The following is a 20,080-nucleotide window of genomic DNA, read 5'->3' on the forward strand; positions in this document are numbered from 1 at the left end:
GCTGGAGTGAAGCCAGCCAAGCGCACATCCAACTGCTGCTGCAGTCACCAGTTCAAGTCCCGCAGGGCAGCAAACAGCTACTTATGGGCATGGCCCACAGCCCGAGGCAGCCAGAATACCCCACCAGGGCTCTGCCCAGGCCACGGGGCTCATCCCTATCGTCCCTAGTAATGCCTAGCTCCCACTGCCCTAGCCCCACAGGGCCCATGGGGGAGAGGAGGCTGGCCTAAGACCTGCCCCCTGAACAGTTCCACATGGATAACCACAAAAGTTAATCCCTTTTAAGGTAAAGCCAGCAGGGCATGATCCTTCCATCTCACCTGCAATTGGAGGAGGAAGTGCCAGACCCCACAGAGGCTGCCCTGCTGCAGCCCCATCCAGGCAGGCAGAGGGAGGGAGGATTGACTGCTGGAAAACCAGCAAACAGGAAGTGGCTCTGAGCATATGGCTCCAAATCTTGAGCTTCTTCTTGCAAGATCTTATGGCTCCAAATTACATGCCACATCCTAAGAGACCTCAGGCTTATCCTGTAAGTCCTGCGGGGGCTGGAAATCTCATGGGACCCATTCCCTCCTGTCCTTTTGCTTTCTCCCATTTCAGGAACCACCAAAACGCACCCCTCGCTAGGCTTGGGACCCTCTTTTGTAAACAGCTGTTTATACTTGGGCTACACAAATAGTTCTATTACTCTTGAGATAGTGTAGGCATACGCTGCAGCTATCTTGTGCTGAAACAGCTGCAAATGCTTTCAAATGTATGAACTTTACACTTACTTTACCATACTGTTTATTGTATCCTGTGCTATACCTTTGGTGCAATGGAAGTGAGTTAATGTTACGGGATGGGAACCTTAACATTTCCTGGTTCTTTTTAAATACATAACCTTACCATCAGTCTTTGGCCTTAATTATATTATAAATAAAAAGGCAGCATGTATGCAATGTGACAGTTTAATAAATTCCTGGTAATACTTAAAGTGGAAAACATGTTTATTAACATTCTTTCAAATCCCTCTTGTACAAGGCCATATAAAAAATCTTTGCATTTTGATTATACATAGTTATAATGACATTATATATAATTTAGGTTTTCATGATACACTGGTAAGTACAGAGTTCTGTTAAATATTTATAACCACTCATTTTCAGATCAAATACTTGAAAAATCAATTTATCTATGTACATAGTTTAGCAGACTAATGCAGCATAAAATGCTCCTTATTTAGAGGTATATGATGTGAGGATCAACAGAACAGTTACTACAATTCAGTATTTCTACACACAGCTTTGCTTGCCTTGCTGTTTTGGTCACTCCCAGCCCCTGCATTATTGTCATAGTAAATTAGTCTAGCTGCTATCAGCAAATGGGGACGATTAATAAGATGTTCATTATGAATCTTTTTGTGTGAGCTATTTTAAACCTAACTGATTCTGAAATTTCCTTCACAACCTTAAACTGCTCTTGCAAGCTCAATAGGATTACTTGGAAAAGTAGCAGAATCACTGCTGTCAAGATTAAAGGATAAGTTTCCCTGCTTTGTGATCTGCTTGCTAAAAGAATACTAAACTGTTCTACCTCCTTCTTTCAGTAGTGGTGGCAGCTTTGGGAAAACCCCAGAGACACAGGAACCATATACATTTTTTTATTGGGTTGGAGGGGTAGCGCTTACCATATGTTTAATAAATATTACTATCAATATAAGCCAATCTTACCTACAAGCTGCAATCAGGAAAATAAATCTACTTTCTTGGCTATATCCCATTTCATCAAGATACTGACATTTAAAGTAGAGTCTCTGGTTTACTGTGATATCCCTACTGATGGAGACTCCCAGCATTATTCATTAGTATTGTGAAGTCCAGTTAAACTGTTCATTTTGAAAAGATAAATATGAGAATGAATAACTGAACCAAAAAAATCTGTCTGTAATATGACTAAAACATAGAACACTACATGAAGAGCTGCATCTATTGAAGTAACCAAAGAGGCCACCAAATAGAATGTATTCCTTATATAAGTGTATGTAAGGTATAGCATTAGGAACAGTTTTGTTCTTACGAGATTGATCACTAGCAGTCTTGAAGCTCAAACAGTATTTGCCGCTCTGTATTCCCTTTCATCATTGGGCTGTAGTTGAACCACTACACTCTCTTCATTCATTCCATCCTCTGCATCACTACTATCAATATCCTCATTGTCATCTTCCTCATATTCTGATGATTCAGTCATGTTTTGATGGGAATGAGACTCTGACAAAGCCCCAAATGACTGAGTGCTAACTGAAGCTAATGGTCTAAGCAAAGGGGTGTTTTCAGAGACTTCATTCTCTTCTTGACTGCTGTCTGTTTCAGAGTCTGAATCCCCTTGAGAAGGGACCACTTTCTGCTTACACACAGGGCATGTTTTCTTGGTTTTAGTCAGCCATGGGTCCACACACTTGCAATGATATGCTGTCAGGAAACAAAACAGGTATGTCATTTGCTAGGTAAACATGACTGTCTGAGGTTACTCTTATGTTATAATTTTGTGTTACAGTTTTATGTTAAATAATGCTGATTCTAAAAGACCTTGTGATTGGGTGTCAACCACACACAATGCCTGATTGGGAGAAAATGGGCCAATTAACTTTATAGGCTGCACCTGGAGAAGAGGCAGGGACTAATAAAGGTTAACTGATGATGAAGGCCAGCTGGCTGGGGCAGGCTGAGTTTATATAAAGGCAAGAAGGGGGTATTGAGAGGAACCCTGCAGTCCCTCCCTAGAGAGGTGAGGCGAGGCAGCTAGGTACAAGGTGGAGGTGATATAGGGGGAGAGTAGGCCCTCGGATCCTGCCTTGGACTGTAGACTCTGACAAGAACTCTAGAAGGGGTGAAGTAGCCACAGGGAGCAGAGGAAGCTCCAGTGGTGATGCAGAGGTGGGCTAGGAGATAAGGAAGAAAGGTATAAAAGAGCCAGAAAAATAGCAAGAGGGTCAGAGTTTACGCAGACTGTGGTTGCTGGCCAGCGTGTATGTGGGCTGGAACCCAGAATAGTGGGTAAGTCCAGGTTCCCTTACCAGCCACTAGGAAAGCAGCACAGACTGGGTAGTGAATCAAAAGGTTGCCTGAAGCAGTCTGTCCAGTGGGACTTTGATATCCTGGAAGGGGAGAACTATAATAATCTGGCTGGAGGGAGCAACTGAATCCAGATAGAGACCACAGGGTGAGCAAGCAAAGGATGGGACATCTGACTGCTTGAGAGCTAATCCTCAGATGAACCAAAAGGCAGTGCCACTTGCAGCCAGTGAACCTCTTCAGAGAACACTGGTTACTGTAAACCAGTTGGGATATTGGTCATGTTTACCTTTGGACAACACTTAGCACAGTAGGTCCTGATCCTAACAGGAGTTTCTGAACACTATTGTAATATATATAACAACCATTTTTGGATTCTATGGGCAGGGAGAGTATCAGCTTCCCTCAAGTGAACAATCATTTGACCCTTGCTCAAGAAGTTTCTGATGCTGGAAATCTTTTTTTTCTGAGAAGGTTGTGGCACGGCAATTTTCACTGGTGTCTACTAGAGTCTTCCAATCTCCTTGATTTCTTAGTCTGGTATTAGGGCTAGATTTGGCACAGCAACTGTACTGATCTCAATGGCCTTATCTAAACTGAGAAAATGCATAAAGTTTGAAAATGTCTTAATTAACATGATGATCAACACAACCTAGCAGGACAGGTGTGTTAGCTGGTCAGGAACCCTACAGTTAACCATGACCAACTAATATGTTTTTAAACATGGTGTATCACTTTTTCTACTACGTATAAAGTCATGTTTAACATCTAGTAATTAACATGTTTTCCTAGGACAAGTGTTCATGATGATTCCTTTAGATCTGTCCTTTAGCCTCTGACTGTAAGATTTGGTTAACTTTGTGGCCCTTAGTTAGGGTAAATGCCATGTTTCTGTTCTTTCTTTCTGAGAAATCCCAGGCATTTGTCTGTCTGCCCTCAAGGTTCTTTTGTATGGAGTTCTACAAAACCCTATTTAGTCTCTCACTGAGCAGAATGGGTATGTGAGGCCACTATATGAGATGGTTTTGGCTGCACTGTCATCAGATGTCTCATTTTCATCTGACCTGATGATACCCTTTTGCAGTGCCTGGTGAGGGTGTGACTTTGAGAGCAAGCTGGCTCAGTCCAGACAAGATGGAGGCGATGTGACTAGTGGACTGAAGGAAGGATCGTAAGGGTATGGTAGGGATGGCTCCTGACCCTTTCGTTAGGGGGGTTGTCCAAGATGTTAACAATTTGGGGGAGGTCCTGGGCCCGATTGCGTCTGGATTTCTAGCTGGTGTGGATAGCCAATACCAATTTTTACCTGTGTCTGGTTAGACTTTGCAATCCTTTCTATTGGATATGGATCCACTTACTGCAATGGGGCTACATTTGAGGAAGAGTAATCAAGACCAGCAGCTGATGCACAACATGACTGGCTCCCTGCTAGGCAGGATTGGTCACAGGGAATCTATTACATCTTACAGCTCCCCTAGCAGAGCACTGGCTTCCAGGTGCAAATGGGTTTATATCCAGGCTACTCAGCAGACTGTGTCTCTCCAGGTTGCTGTGGCAGTACAGATCAGCTGAGCTAACAGTCCTTACATTTAAATGTCTGGAAACTGGTGGCAACATACACTTTATTTAGAGTCTGACTCTGGAGTGCACTTCTCCACTGAACTGACACACACAGTCTGATCTTCAGGGCACCAGTGTCAGGTCCATATTTACTCTTGGGCATTTGACTGAAGGAAGGTGGACTCATTGGTTGGGTGATTAGCTGTGTTCTCATTATGATTATCCTTCTCTTGTTGCTGTTTAGAAGCCATAATTGTCTGTTTTTAATCCCACTTGGTATGTAGACTCTGGGCCATATTTGAGAGGTTACCTTTTTATAAATCAATCAGTAAATAAATTCATTGTTGTTTTGGACACAAATATTTTCTTTAAATAACTGTTATAATTAAAATAATAAAAACCAATATGCAGCCGCTTACCATGAGAGCAAGGAAGGATTCTGAGCTTGTCTCCATCCTCATATTCATCCAGACAAATGGCACATACATCATACTCATCTCCTGCAGCAGAAAATTGTGAATCAATACTACATTAAAAGCTGTATAACAAGCTGCATAGTCTTCAAACACATACAGATAGGTTCTTCTGGATATTTTCTTTAATATCCATGGGTCAACTATTATCTCTTCCCATCCACAGCAATTTTTTTTTAAGCTGTATTGTCCCTTTCATTATACTTTTTATTTGAACTGTATGTTCATCTGCTCTCCCCTCAAGTGCAGGTTGATAAGGTTGCCATACTTCCTCAAGTTTGTGTGAAATCCCTTTTCTATAATAATCTTATTAAAAATGTATTTAAAATATAAGTCTACATTATAATATAGATGTATCAACTATCAGTGGAGTATGTTAATTAAAAAAATAGTAGATAAAGAACAAGCAGAAGAATATTCATCTTCATATGCCCCATTTTAATTTGACAGAAACTAGAATTCCACTTTTTTTAAGAGGCAGGAGGACTGGAGGAAATCAGAATAATGAACAAGGAGCTATTACTTATCTAGTCATAAGAGAAAACACACAACTAAATAATATAAACCTCACAAACAAGATTTACATTATCAGTATGCTGCCCAGTATATAAACAATTTTCAACTGGTATATTTTTACCATATGTTTTTAAGAATTTGACTTACTGCAGGGGGGTCTCTGCTTTGGTCCTGAGAATCATGGGGTGTCTTGGGTGTATGCCTGCAGCCCTTGGCCCAGCATAGGCTGTGGTCATGCTCACAGGTCTTGTCTCAGATGGGAGGATGATACAGACAAGCTGTACTGCCAAAGCTGCAGACTTTTAACATGAGTGTTCTCTTGCCTCAATGAATATTTGTTTGTTTTTCTATATACCTATGTGTATCCCTTCTAAACTTATCCAGAAGTTATACTGACGTATTTTCTTAGTTACATTAAGGAAACAATTTACAGTTTTATTATCATTTTATACAACACACACAACTAGACTAACAACTTAAAGCATTACTTTTTACAATATTTTTAGTCTCTCAATCTGGTATTCTGTGTGGGCATTTAGTAACATCCTTGAAACATGTAGTAAACTGTTGCCTCAGTTGCTTGTTATCCTGTAATGAGGTATGCTGGTCCATTAAGACCAAAGGGGTTGTCTCTGGTGCCAGGCTTCCTCATTCCAGGAGCCTTTTGGCAAACACAGGTGTAGGATCAACACTGAGAGAAGTAGTCCTTGGGTAGCAGTTGGAGGTAAACCTAGACTATGAACTCTGTAGTGACCCCGGATAAATGTATGGGAGAGAAAAGCTTCCCCTTTCTCAGCCAGCCAGAAAGTGTCCTGGAAAATGTATTTTGAGGGTTTCTGGAATTTGTCAGTTTCCCAGTGGGCAGGATATAAAATCACTATTTTCTTAGAACAAGGGAGGCTGTGGAAGGAATAGGACCTGCTTTTAGGCTCTCTTGGAGATGAGGAAACTTAGTTTGCAAGTTTGAACTTTGAATAGTAGACCTCAGAGAAGAGTCTAAACTTCCAGCTAAAGAGCCTGTGAGGACGACACCCTGGGTTAATGTTATTTTCTTTATTTAAACTTTGAAAAAAGACTTTACTTGAAAAAAAGTAGTAATATTTAATAAAGAGCTATAGCAGGAGTAGGCAACCTATGGCACGGGTGCCAAAGGCGGCACGTGAGCTGATTTTCAGTGGCACTCACACTGCCTGAGTCCAGGGGGCTCTGCATTTTAATTTAATTTTAAATGAAGCAGCTTAAACATTTAAAAAACCTTATTTATTTTACATACAACAATAGTTAGTTATATATTATAGACTTATAGAAAGAGACCTTCTAAAAACGTTAAAATGTATTACTGGCATGCAAAACCTTAAATTAGAGTGAATAAATGAAGATTCGGCACACCACTTCTGAAAGGTTGCCAATCCCTGAGCTATAGTGTGAAAATACACCTAGTTCAGAAGGAATGGGAAATCTGAGATGTCACATCAGTTGCTCCAAGTGAAGTTTTGATCAGACACAGAAGGAATCAGTCTGAAAAGAAGTGCAAGTTATATCTGGGGACTTCAATCAATGAATATTTAAATTCAAAGATTCGTCTGCTTTGGTAAAACAGGTATATTTTAAAGATTGTCTTGAACTACAAAATCCATGGATGCTGACCTGCAATAGTGGTATGAATTAGCTGTGGACTGTACATTCTCTTTTATACCTAAGGACTATTTAAACCAAATGTAATCCATAGAAAGTGTTGCAGAAGTTAGATGGTTATTGTGCTAAAAAGTGTTATAATATACCAGACTGTTAATTGAAGAGGTTGTTAGCAAGTACACGAGTTACACTAGGCAAGATATATTCAACTGAGCATTAAAGAGCAATATTTTAACTCTTTTGAAAGATGCCATCAACTCTGTTGATAGGGAGTCTTTGTCCAAATGACTCAACTAGCAATGCAGCAAGTTTAAGATAAGGAGGTTGAGCGCTGTAAGTCTGATTGTCCCTATTTCACTTGTATGTACAATCCCCTTACATTCAGACTGGATTAAAGTTCCAGTATTCTTTTAGAAATTTATTTAATTTCTGTAATGAATGGTAGTTAAGTTCTAACAACCTAACCCCTGATAAACTGCAATTACTAAAGTACATAAACACTAAAACTATGTGATGGGCTAAATATTCAGGTAAAATACAGCAAGAAGATTCTTCAGGGGGCGGGGAGGCCAGAATTAACATTCAGAAAAGTTTGCCCAGTCATATATACCAGGAGTGTAGCTTCTGATAGGTGTTATATGAAGCGGGGATGCAAACAGGTTATGTGCAGCTACCAAAAATCCGTCTTGGTTCAAAGGTCTCCTGCATTTCAATCCAACGTATTTTAGGTCAGAAATTAGGGCTATCAAGCGATTTAAAAAAATTAATCGTGATTAATCTCGCAATTAAAAAAAATTAATCATGCGATTAATTGTGCTGTTTTATTTAAATATTTTTGGATGTTTTCTACATTTGAAAATGTATTGATTTCAATTACAACAGAATACAAAGTGTACCATGCTCACTTTATATTTTTATTACAAATATTTGCACTGTAAAGAATGAAATAATTTTTCAATTCACCTCATACAAGTACTGCAATCTCTTTATCATGGAAGTTGAACTTACAAATATAAAAAATAATTGCATTCAAAAACAAAACAATGTAAAACTTTAGAGCCTACAAGTCCACTTCTCACTTTCTGGGGACACTGTAAATAAGAACAGGCGTTCGCATGGCTCTGTTGTAGCCGGCGTTGCAAGATATTTACAGTGCTAAAGATTCCTATGTTCCTTCATGCTTCAACCACCATTCCGGGCACATGCGACCATGCTGATGACGGGTTCTACTTGAGAACAATCCAAAACAGTGCGAACAGATGCATGTTCACTTTCATCATCTGAGCTAGATGCCACCAGCAGAAGGCGGATTTTCTTTTTTGGTGATTCGGGTTCTGTAGTTTCCACGCTGAAGCACTGCTCTTTAAAGACATCTGAAAGCATGCTCCATGCCTCATCCCTCCCAGATTTTGTAAGACACTTCAGATTCTTAAACCTTGGGCCAAGTGCTGTAGCTATTTTTAGAAATCTCACATTGGTACCTTCTTTGCGTTTTGTCAAATCTGCAGTGAAAGTGGTCTTAAAATGAACATGTGCTGAGTCATCATCTGAGACTGCTATACAGTAACTCCTCGCTTAACGTTGTAGTTATGTTCCTGAAAAATGCAACTTTAAGCGAAACGATGTTAAACGAATCCAATTTCCCCATAAGAATTAATGTAAATGGGGGGGTGGGGGAAGAGAGTTAGGTTCCAGGGAAATTTTTTTCACCAGACAAGACTATAATTAATATATATATACACACACAGTATAAGTTTTAAACAAACAATTTAATACTGGTACACAGCAATGATGATTGTGAAGCTTGGTTGAGGTGGTGAAGTCAGAGGGTGGGATATTTCCTAGGGAATACCTTACTGCTAAATGATGAACTAGCAATTGGCTGAGCCCTCAAGGGTTAACTCATTGTTGTTAATGTAGCCTCACACTCTACAAGGAAGCACAAATGGAGGGAGGGGAGACAGCATGGCAAACAGAGAGACACATCGAGTGTGAGAGAGATGCGCATTGCTCCTTTAAGTACACTGAACCCACTCAAAGTACATTGCCTTTTTAAGTAGATCAGCAAGCTGAGACAGCAGCTGCTGCCAGGAAGCTCCCTCCGTCCTGAGCCCTGTCATGTGTCCCCCCTGCTCTATGGAAGATGGGGTAAGCGGGGAGCGAGAGAGAGGGACATCCTGAAATTAGCCCTCCTCTCCCCCCCGCAAAACAAGCAGGAGGCTGTGGGGAGCAGCTCCAAGGCAGAGGGCAGGAGCAGCACATGGCAGTCAGGGGAGGCACAGTTGAACTGCCGGCAATTAATAGCCTGCTGGGCGGCTGCCTCACAGGGAATTTAGGGGAATGGGGAGCTGATGGGGGGGCTGCCGGTCCACTCTGGTTCCAAGCCCCCGCCAGCTAGCTCCAACAAGCTGCTCTTCCTGCAAGCAGTGGACAAAGCAGGCGGCTGCCAAACAATGTTATAAAGGAGCATTGTACAACGTTAAACGAGCATGTTCCCTAATTGATCAGTAACATAACAACGTTAACCAGGACGACTTTAAGTGAGGAGTTACTGTAACATGAAATATATGGCAGAATGTGAGTAAAACAGAGCAGGAGACATACCATTCTTCCCCAAGGAGTTCAGTCACAAATTTAATTAACACACTATTTTTTTAACGAACTTCTTCAGCATGGAAGTATGTCCTCTGGAATGGTGGCTGTAGCATGAAGGGGCATACGAATGTTTAGCACATCTGGCACTTAAATATCTTGCAACGCTGGCTACAAAAGTGCCATGTGAACGCCTGTTCTCACTTTTTGGGGACACTGTAAATAAGAAGTGGGCAGCATCATCGCCCGTAAATATAAACAAACTTGTTTGTCTTACCGATTGGCTGAACAAGAAGTAAGACTAAGTCAGGGGTTCTCAAACTGGGGGTCAGGACCCCTCAGGGGTCACGGGGTTATTACGGTGGGAGGGGGTTGTGAGCTGTCAGCCTCCATCCCAAACCCCGCTTTGCCTCCAGCATTTATAATGGAATTAAATATATAAAAAAGTGTTTTTAATTTATAAGGGGGGGTCGCACTTAGAGACTTGCTATGTGAAAGGGGTCACCAGTACAAAAGTTTGAGAACAACTGGACTAAGTGGACTTGTAGGCTCTAAAGTTGTACATTGTTTTCTTTTTGAGTGCAGTTATGTGACAAAAATGTACATTTGTAAGTTGCACTTTCATGATAAAGAGATTAATTGAAAAATAATTTTTATTACAAATATTTGCACTGTAAAAATGACAGTGAGCAGTTTGTATTCTGTGTTGTAATTGAAATCAATATATTTGAAAATGTAAAAAACATCAAAAATATTTAATACATTTCAATTGGTATTCTATTCCTTAGCAGTATGATTAAAACTGCGATTAATTGCGATTACTTTTTTTGAGTTAAGCGTGTGAGTTAACTGTGTTTAACTGAGAACCCTATCAGAAATATCTCGTGTCCATGTACAGAGAATGTTGTGTCTATAGTGGTATTACTAGCTTTTGTCACCTTAAACCTCTGACTTAGTCCCTTCCCTTAACCATAGGATAATCCTCCCGCCAAAAATAATTTTCTATCTTTTTTTTCTCTCTCTCTTTTTGAGCATTCTTGTTGAGGTGTTTCACAAAAAACACATTATTCCTCAGTGCCATCCCTTATGCCCACTCTCTGGCCTATATTTAAGACTATCTGAAAAAATTAAGAATATTTTTGCCTTTCCCACAACCGTTCATAAACTACTCTGCTTTCTGTGAAAGGGGGGTTTCCTCACCCTCTTTCTGATCCTTCCATTGCAACAGAGATACTATCAAGCTGAGTAAAAGCTGAGAAGCTGCTTCTCAAAAAAGTTCTCCAGATGGACCAGTCATATCCTAACAGACTTCAAAGCTATAACTGACTTTCACACAAAATAAGAATGTTTATGGGAACTAAGTTGCACCTGTGGTGGTCAAAAATGTAAGTGAAACTGATAATAAACAGTAGCTAGAGAATGAACCCCACAACTCAGCAAAGCTTTTCAGTTCAGGCCTTCTCTATTACCTGGCTGTGTGAGACAATATAGAGAATCTAGTCAAGCTTTTAAAGGAAGTTGTATCAAGCGTTTAGGTGAAAAAGGGCATGGGGAAGTCTGACATGTAACAGAGGAAGCTGTAGGTGATAGACACCTTCTAAAGCACCAATTCTCAACCTTTCCAGACTGTCCCCCTTTCAGGAGTCCTATTTTTTTTCTCGTGTACCCCCAAGTTACACCTCACTTAAACTACTTTCTTACAAAATCAGACATAAAAAGACAAGTGTCACAGCATTACTGAAAAATTGCTCTCGTTTTTACCATATCATTATAAAATAAATCAATTGGAATATAAATATTGTATTTACATTTCAGGTGTATTGTTTGTAAAGCAGTATAAACAAGTCATTGTATGAAATTTTAGTTTGCACTGACTTCACTAGTGCTTTTTATGTAGCCTGTTGTAAAACTAGGCAAATATCTAGATGAGCTGATGTACCCCCTGGAAGACTTCTGTGTACCCCCAGAGGTAGATGTTCCCCTGGTTGAGAATCAGTGATCCGGAGTAAGCTGTGGCTGCTTTGCACCGCTCTAGTAATGATGAGTACATGTAAACTCATCTTAACCACCTCCTTATGGAGTGGTACAAAGCAACCAGCACATAGAGGTGATATGGGCCCTGTGGGTTTGAAATCAAAGCAAGTATAATCTAAAAATGGCTTAGAGACAATAACTAAATGATAGGACACCACAGAGAGGGTTCTGAGAATTGTGCATAAGAAATTGCTCGCCAGGGTGCCCCGAACACAATTCCAGGCTACAGAAAAAAGAACACTAGTTGATTCAGAAGATATTTGGATCCAATTTTCACAGTGAAAATATGGATGAGATCTATGCTCTGTGTATGTTTTGCACATTTATGGAAACGGGGTAAATCATGGTGGGAAAACTGAGCTGTGAGAACATGACAGTAGCTGAGCTTTGCGGGCAAAGCATTAGAAATCAGTCAAATACTCAGTGAGACAGAAGCACTAAAATTTTCAGTTCAAATTTTAAGAATTCTAAGGAACTCTTTCGGGGGGGGGGGGGAAGTAGTGAGAGGGGAAGGAGGGGCAAAGGGAGAACAAAGGCATGCAGGCATCTTGGTTAACAATGTCCTCCTTTTCTGTTTAGATGACCCAGACTAGAAATGTAATAAACTGATTATTTAATACAGCTAAAAGATATGATAACATACTGGTCAGGTGGCTTTTTAAGATTTGGGTTTTTTAAATTGCAGGTTGCTATGGTTTTTGTTTTGCTCAATGCACATTGTTGGGAATAATGCACCTTTTGTTAGTCTTTCTAAAAAAGAAAATGAAGCACTTAGTATATTTCCAACTTTTTTTTTTATCTGCTTAGCTATTTTTCTATAACACCTTTTTCCAATTACTCTGTGCAGTCTTGTAACACACAGAGCATAACTCCTATTTAAATACCTTCCAGCTGATTCATAAAAGAAGAGCTTGGGACAGTAGGGTAGCAATCTGATGCTATCCACATATTTACACATTAATGAACTTGGTTTCAGCTTCCAACTCAGGGCTTAGCTTATACTTCACATTACCAAAAAAGGATAGTCTAATTATTCCTCTTTTCTGCCCTGATGATTTAGGATTACTGCATACTCTTTTTAGGATGTTAACTAATATGAACTAAGAACTGAGCCACCTCATTAACAACAGGTCTACTTTAATTAATCAGTCTACAGTTTCACCTGATTTTTACCAAGAAGCTTTTTCCAATATTGAAATCTTACTCACCTTGCAGTAAGAAAACATAATCATTTCAGAGATACTTGTTCAGGTTATTAAAATAACAAATGGGGGACTGGAAATGTACAATGTTCTTTACAAACATATAATAAGGAGCATTCTCCACCCTAGAGCTTTCAACATAAAATAAATTCAGGAGAATAGATAATATATTACACTTCAACAGCATCTATGAAAGGAGCTCAAAGTGCTTTGTAAACACTCACAACATCTGGGTAAGACAACATAATACTCCTTTTACAAAGGGAGAAAGTGAGATAAAGATGGGCAGGACTTGAATGAGATCACTGGTGAATAAGTGGCAAAGCTGGGAATAAAACTCCACATTCTTGACTCTTGGCCTCCTGACTTAACCATGCTCCCAGTTCGCTTGTCTGTATTTCTGAAAATACACATCTACAGCATTCATTCACACAGGACTCTCTCCAATATTTAGGCAATACTTCGGTATTATGGGGAGAAACCCTCCCCTATTTGTGTATACTCCTGTCTCTCTTGTAAGACCTGATCCTGCAACCTGAATGCTTGTGCAACCCACATGCTCATAGTGATGCCAAGGAATGCAGCATCAGCCACACCCTTTTATCAAAATATGGATTATACTTTACTCATCTCAAATTTTATGATGAACGGTAGATTACATTGGTGTTGTGTGTTAGGTATCTGCTATATGTATTTTCCAGCTACAGGGAAAACAGCAAAAAGTATAAAAGCAATGAGCCTTTCTGAATTAAGCGTTGCATGTAAGATGAGAAGCCAAAGCACACATTGAATTTGGATGGGGAGACATTGCTTTCTGGTGGATAAACTGAATTTTGCTATGTGGGGGGTTAAGATTTATGGTGTAAATCATTCAATATCCATCTAACTGACTCTAGTGCAGTAAGTTCTTCTGTTATATTTCACAGTTGGTGGGGAGGAAAAAAAATCTATCTATTGCTTGACTTCTGCATTATGACAGACACTACCAAATAAAACAAACCAACATGAGCCAAAACACTTTGCACAACAAGGCAAATTGGAAAAACTGGTTTGTTAAATATCAGTGGAGTGATAGCCATTGGGTTGGGATGGAAAATGGTGAGGAGATGGAAGTTACTAAGATGAGTGAAATAATATATAATAGACCAGCAGAAACAATGTGTGCTGCAAATGTCTGCAGTGTGTTTCTGTGTCACTACTAGTAATTCAGAGAGAAATCTATTAAATACACCAAATTATATAACCTATTCATTACACATTTTGGCAGCAGGCAGGGCAATCATGGTACATGCTGCTGCTACTACTACTATGTGATATTTATATGGTGCTTCATATTTTAAAAGCACTGCCCCAACATTAACTATTTAATCCCCACAACAGCACTATGAAGTAGATAAGTCTTATCATTCTCACTTTACAGATGGGGAAATGGAGTGTAGGAGAGTGGTGGGTTTTTTTTGTTTTTCTTCTCCCTCTCCCTGCAGCCCCGGCCCCGATCCCTCCCCTCCCCTCCCCTCCAGCTACATAGTGAGTCAGTGACAGAGCAGGGATTAAAACTCAGGATTTCTTTGTTCATGGCCCTGTGTTCAGGCTAGTAGAACACCAATGTTATAGTAAAATTCTTTGCTGCCTCATCTGCGGTAAGTCCTAGAAACGTAAGTGGTGTTACAAGAAAATTCTGGAGTATGCTGCTCTTGGAGAATGCATGTCATTCCTGGGGGAGGGAGTGTAATTCCTTCCCAACCCCAAATATGGTGATCAGTTAGACCTTGAGCATGTTGGCAAGACCTACCAGCCAGACACCTGGGAAAGAATGTACTGTAGTAACTCAGAGCCCTTCTTCTCTAGTGTCCAATCTCTGGCTGTTGGAGATATTTGCAAATAGCAGTCACATATGGGCCATGTGCCATTGTAGGCAATCTCATCATACCATCCCCTCCATAAATGTATCAAGCTCAGTCATGAAACCAGTTTAGGTGTTTTGCCTCACTACTCCCCTTGAAAGGCTGTTCCAGAAGTTCACTTCTCTGATGGTTAGAAACCGTCATCTAATTTCTTGATCCTATTACTCAGTTACAATGTATTTAGTGATCCTCTCTAATTACAGAATTGTTGCAAAGTTCAACACAGATATCTGGGATATTAACTGATGGTGACGGATAGTAGAGACAATGCATTAAAATACTGGATGGTTTCCTCTTCTCAAAAAGATGCTCCTTGAGAATAATGAAATCCTGAAAAATGGTTGCACATTGTTCTTGAAAATACTGATTTGACTGGTATGTTTGTTGCGAAGTGAATGGAGTCCTTAAGATACAGTACTCATTCAGAAAGCTGCCCAGTTCTCAACCATTATACCCACCTTTAGACTGGATAAGCAAAATTAAGCTTTATCAGTGAGGATTGTACAAGAACCGCAGAATTTAGCGGACAAGCAATATCTGATAGTGTTGACTAACCAAAACAAAAAACATTTCTCAAATGCCCTTTAAGGTCACACACCCCACCCCACCCCCCAGCCTTGGCTCATCTCTAATATCCACTTCCTCAACTCCCGCTCTTGCACAACTGAGTATCTCTGGTGGAAGTCCTGCAGCCATGGTGAGCTCCTCTGCTGCAAGTTTGGTCTCTCCTACTTCTTCAGTTCTACCATTTTCTTAGCAAAACAACTCTGTTTTTTCCATCCTGACTGAATCCGAGCCCATAATCAGCTGCCAAATTGGACACCCTTAGGCAGCTTTGAAACTGTCTAAAATCTTAGCTAGAAGATGACATACATAACACAAGTCATATGTCCCTCCATTTTTTCCCATGGAGGGGATTAAAGAAGAAGGAAATCTGCTCCTTTGGCCTGAATTCTGTCATGGGGGGAAAGACTAAGTCAATATGCTTTCATTGCCTTTCCCTCCATGAGCTCTGTGCTTCTGGAGCTTTTCTGTGTTTGGAGCTGGCGCCTGATACTAGGAGAGCTACTCTTCACATCACTATCCCCACAACAAACCTGTTGGGATTTTATTGGACAAACTGCATTATTTACATGGATTCTTGTGCTTTGCTTTCAAACCCCACTGGGAAGGGGATCCATCCAGGTACAGGCAAGAGAGCCATGTTACAATAAGAGAAGGTACTCAGGAGATGCCAGCCTTTCAAAGGTGCCTTGGGATTTGTGTGACCCCTGTGGATCTCAGGACATCTATGAATTAGTAGGACCATGTCCTGTTGCGTTCTTCTCAGATGGCCAAATCCCACCTCCCAGACCATACAGCACCTTGGCAACTCATACCGCTTAATTTTCCAGATATTTTGCAGACGTTCCCCTCATCCACCCACTAGAAACAGAAAAAGACTACAAGGAATTTTAGAAATTATGAATAAAATATTTTACTTAAATGTGATGTGCAAAACCTCTTGTAAGCACGCAATAATCTTTTAATTGATGGAGATACATAAATACACATTTATTGAACAGTTACCTCATTCATCTATCTGTAGAACAGCAGTATTTCTGGTACTTATTAAGAATGCAAGATGCAGAAATAAAATTGCCAAGATTCTGGCAGACATTTTTTTATTTTTTTTCCCTATGAGACCTGCACAGTACTGTGCAGCCAGGCAGATGGGCTAATAAAGAACAGTAATTAGATCAGTGATAATCCCATTTGAAGGAATAAATCAATTTATAAATTCCTAGTAAATAGCAGACCTATACTTATTACTATGTAATAATGTAAATGACATGTCACTAATCACTTCCTCTTTTGCAGCCCTTCATTTTGGAAAATTATAACTGTCATAAGACACAATGGAGTCGAGTATTTTTTGCAAAACTATAATATACAGGATATTTTGATTTGTTCTTAGATTTCAACATATGGTGTCCACTCCCATCATCTACACTGAGCTGAAAATAGTTACTTAGGCCTAGAGCCTCAAAGGTATTTAGGTGCCTGATTCTCATTAGGCTAGGCACCTAATTACTTTTGAGGATCTCAACCTTAGCCTAAAATTACCCATACTCTTACAGTGTAGTATATACCACATTTTTTAAATGTGAAGAGTCAGTCCAAATTTTCAAATCTAAGCACTAGTTAGTCCTTAAATACATATTTAGACACTTAAATAAAAGCCCCGACTTTCAAACGTGGTAAGCAAGCCACAGGTCTGAAAATCTTGGCACTGATATCTAAATGTGGATTTAGACCCTAACATTAGGCACCCAAACTTGAAAATTCTGACTTAATTCTTTTCTTTTCTCCCCACTTAGTTCATGTGGTTTGATCCCATCAAGGACAAGTCACATCTTTATTTTCCAATGTTCTACTTTCCCCAAGGTTAAAATATTTTGTTTTCTGCATGATCATTTGAATACACCATTATTCCTTTGCTGTGCAACATTTGAAATCTATTTGATTTTGCCTTAAATTCCACATTAATGTAAACTGCATCTCCTTGCTAGCTTTTCTGTGCTACAATATAGCCCAATTCACACATTTTCTATTCTTCATACTGTTCAAATTTCATTACAGTCAAACAGCACAGTAGATGGAGTTGAATTGGTCATGTATTTGATAGCTAATTTTTGGTACAAATTAAACAGCAAAAGATATGAAGTCCCACTGATTCGGTGTGCCTAAGATTTTGCCCATTCTTATTTGAATAACATTTTTATAACATGAGAAACCAGGACACACACATTGTATTGAGAATCCTTACTTTGGTTAGAGAATCCTTACTTATGGTTTAGTTCTACTTCCACATACCTTTGTTATGTGGGGTCACTCAGAGAATAGGCATGTTAATGAGAAAGTGCACAAAAGCCACCCCATAGAAGGTGTCTTCCATTCTAGTTGCTAACCCTACTTACTAGGTAACTGTTGTAACTCTTCAGACACAGGATGGAATACATATTTTGTCAGTGTGTTTATCTGGGCAGGGGGTTCGGCTGCAGAAAGGGTTCGGGGGCGGGCTCTGGCCCGGTGTGCACCGGGGACAGGGCAGGCTCCTGAATATTTATATAGTGGGCTTTGGATCATTACTTTACTGAAGTCAGTGAGAAGATTCCTATTGACTTCAGCAGACTTTGGATCAGGCCCCATCTCAAGATAGAAAATCTGTGTGACATCATCTGTTTTATATTAAGTTCTTTTTACAGATGGTAGAGCACCCTACCTCCACAGAGAACTATTTTGTCATGTAATCCTTTGCCTGCTATCTTATGTTATACCACAGAAGTGCACTTCATGTGTTATGGGTGCTGTTATGGGTGCTAATGGATTTTTCATTAGTGCCTTGGAAAATTTTATCTTCAACAGGAGCATCAATCAACCTAATTTGATTCCTGTATTGCCAAGTTGATGTACAACAAATATTGGGCTAAATTTGTCCTTGGTGTAACTTCTCTGAATATAGTAACATCAAGGATGAATTTGGTCCATGCTGTCTAGACATCAATATGTTCACAGTGATCACTTTATTTAAAGGAGCTTTGCAGAATAATAAGGCTGAAGTCTTCCTATGACCTATTTATTTATTTTTGTGCAACTTTAAGGGGGAGCTATTTCTTTGTCTTGTCATCTTTAAGAAATTATATGAGGACCAAAAAATTCATAGCAACTCACTGATTTACCAGAGACTTTCCTGAAATTTTAGTATCAACAACTCAACTAGATTATTGGAATGTTGCTTTGAAGCTTACCAGCTAAAGTAGCTTGAAGAAACCCAAACTAAGGGAAGACAGCTTTGCTTTTTCTTGCACACACCAAACATTATATGCATCAGCTACCTCTACTAAGAATTACTATTTTCCACCTATTTAGTCTCACACTGGCTTATTGCTCTCAAAATTGTCACTTATTGCCTTCTCTGCCCTCTTGTATGTGGAGATGGGAGTGATGGGTAAGGGAATGATACACTGTGTGGACATGGAGAATTTGTGTGCATGGAGTGGGGGTAGGTAAAGAGTAAGGGAAGAGCGTATTGACTGGATGATGCGAATGGAAGGAAGTCCGAATGTACTGTTAGGGATGAGAATAGAGTCTGTCACACCACAGATTGGAGACTGGGGGTGAGGCTCAGAGTAACCACTGATCAGACAGCTAAGGACAGATCAGGGGTCTCAAACACGTGGCCCACGAGGTTATTTTCTGCAGCCCACGAGCTCCTCATGCCCCTCTCTCCCCCAGCTTTTACCTAGAGTGGCTCTGGCCCAACGCGCACTGGGGGCAGGGCAGGCTCCCTGCCTGCCTGCCCTGCCCCCGCACCGCTCCGGGAAGCGGACAGAACCTGGGGGAGGAGAGGTGCAGGGGTGTGTGGATGTTGCTTCAGGCACTGCCCCCCGCAGCTCCCATTGGCCGCGGTTCCCTGTTCCTGGCCAATGGGAGATGCTGGGGGTGGTGCCTGACGCAACTGCAACACACGCCCCTGCGCCTCTCCTCCCCCACGTTCCACCCACTTCCTGGAGCGGCGCGGGGGCAAGGCAGGCAGGGAGTCTGCCCTGCCCCTGGTGCACTCCGGGCCAGAGCCTGCCCCGAACCCTTTCTGCAGCCAAACCCCCTGCCCTGAGCCCCTTGCCACACCCTGCACCCCAACCCCCTGCCACACCCCTCCTACATCCTAACCCACTGCCCTGAGCCCCCTGCCGCACCCCGACCCCCTTCTGTATGCTGTACCCTGATTCCCTGCCCTGAGCCCCCTGCCGCACCCCGACCCCCTGCTGTATGCTGTACCCTGATTCCCTGCCCTGAGCCCCCTGCCGCACCCCTCCTGCACCCCAACCCCCTTTCCTGAGCCGCCTGCCGCACCCTGCACCCGACCCCCTGCCGCACCCTTCACACCTCCTGCACACCACACCCCAACCCACTGCTCTGAGCCCCTGCCGCACCCCTCCTGCACCCCGACCCCCTGCTGCACCCCTCATCCCTCCTGAACCCCACACCCCAACTCCCTGCCCTGACCCCCTGCCACACCCCACACTCCCGCTGCACCCCCTGGGGGCAGGGAGGGGGCGGAGTTGGAG

At 41.2% G+C, this 20,080-nt stretch overlaps 1 protein-coding gene across 2 annotated transcripts in view; it reads right to left on the reverse strand.

Moving 5' to 3' along the window:
- Positions 1-971: 971 nt before the first annotated feature.
- Positions 972-20,080, reverse strand: part of RNF13 (ring finger protein 13) — a 109,541-nt gene continuing 90,432 nt past the window's right edge. For both annotated transcript variants that reach the window (XM_039487875.1, XM_039487876.1), the window contains exons 9-10: positions 5,033-5,113; positions 972-2,450 (exon numbers count right to left, since the gene is read on the reverse strand). In XM_039487875.1, the coding sequence (XP_039343809.1) occupies positions 2,086-2,450; positions 5,033-5,113 (446 nt within the window). In that variant the 3' untranslated portion in view covers positions 972-2,085. The remainder of the gene's footprint in view (positions 2,451-5,032; positions 5,114-20,080) is intronic.

Source organism: Mauremys reevesii, linkage group 9 (assembly GCF_016161935.1).
Source record: "Mauremys reevesii isolate NIE-2019 linkage group 9, ASM1616193v1, whole genome shotgun sequence".
NCBI classification, from domain to species: domain Eukaryota; kingdom Metazoa; phylum Chordata; order Testudines; family Geoemydidae; genus Mauremys; species Mauremys reevesii.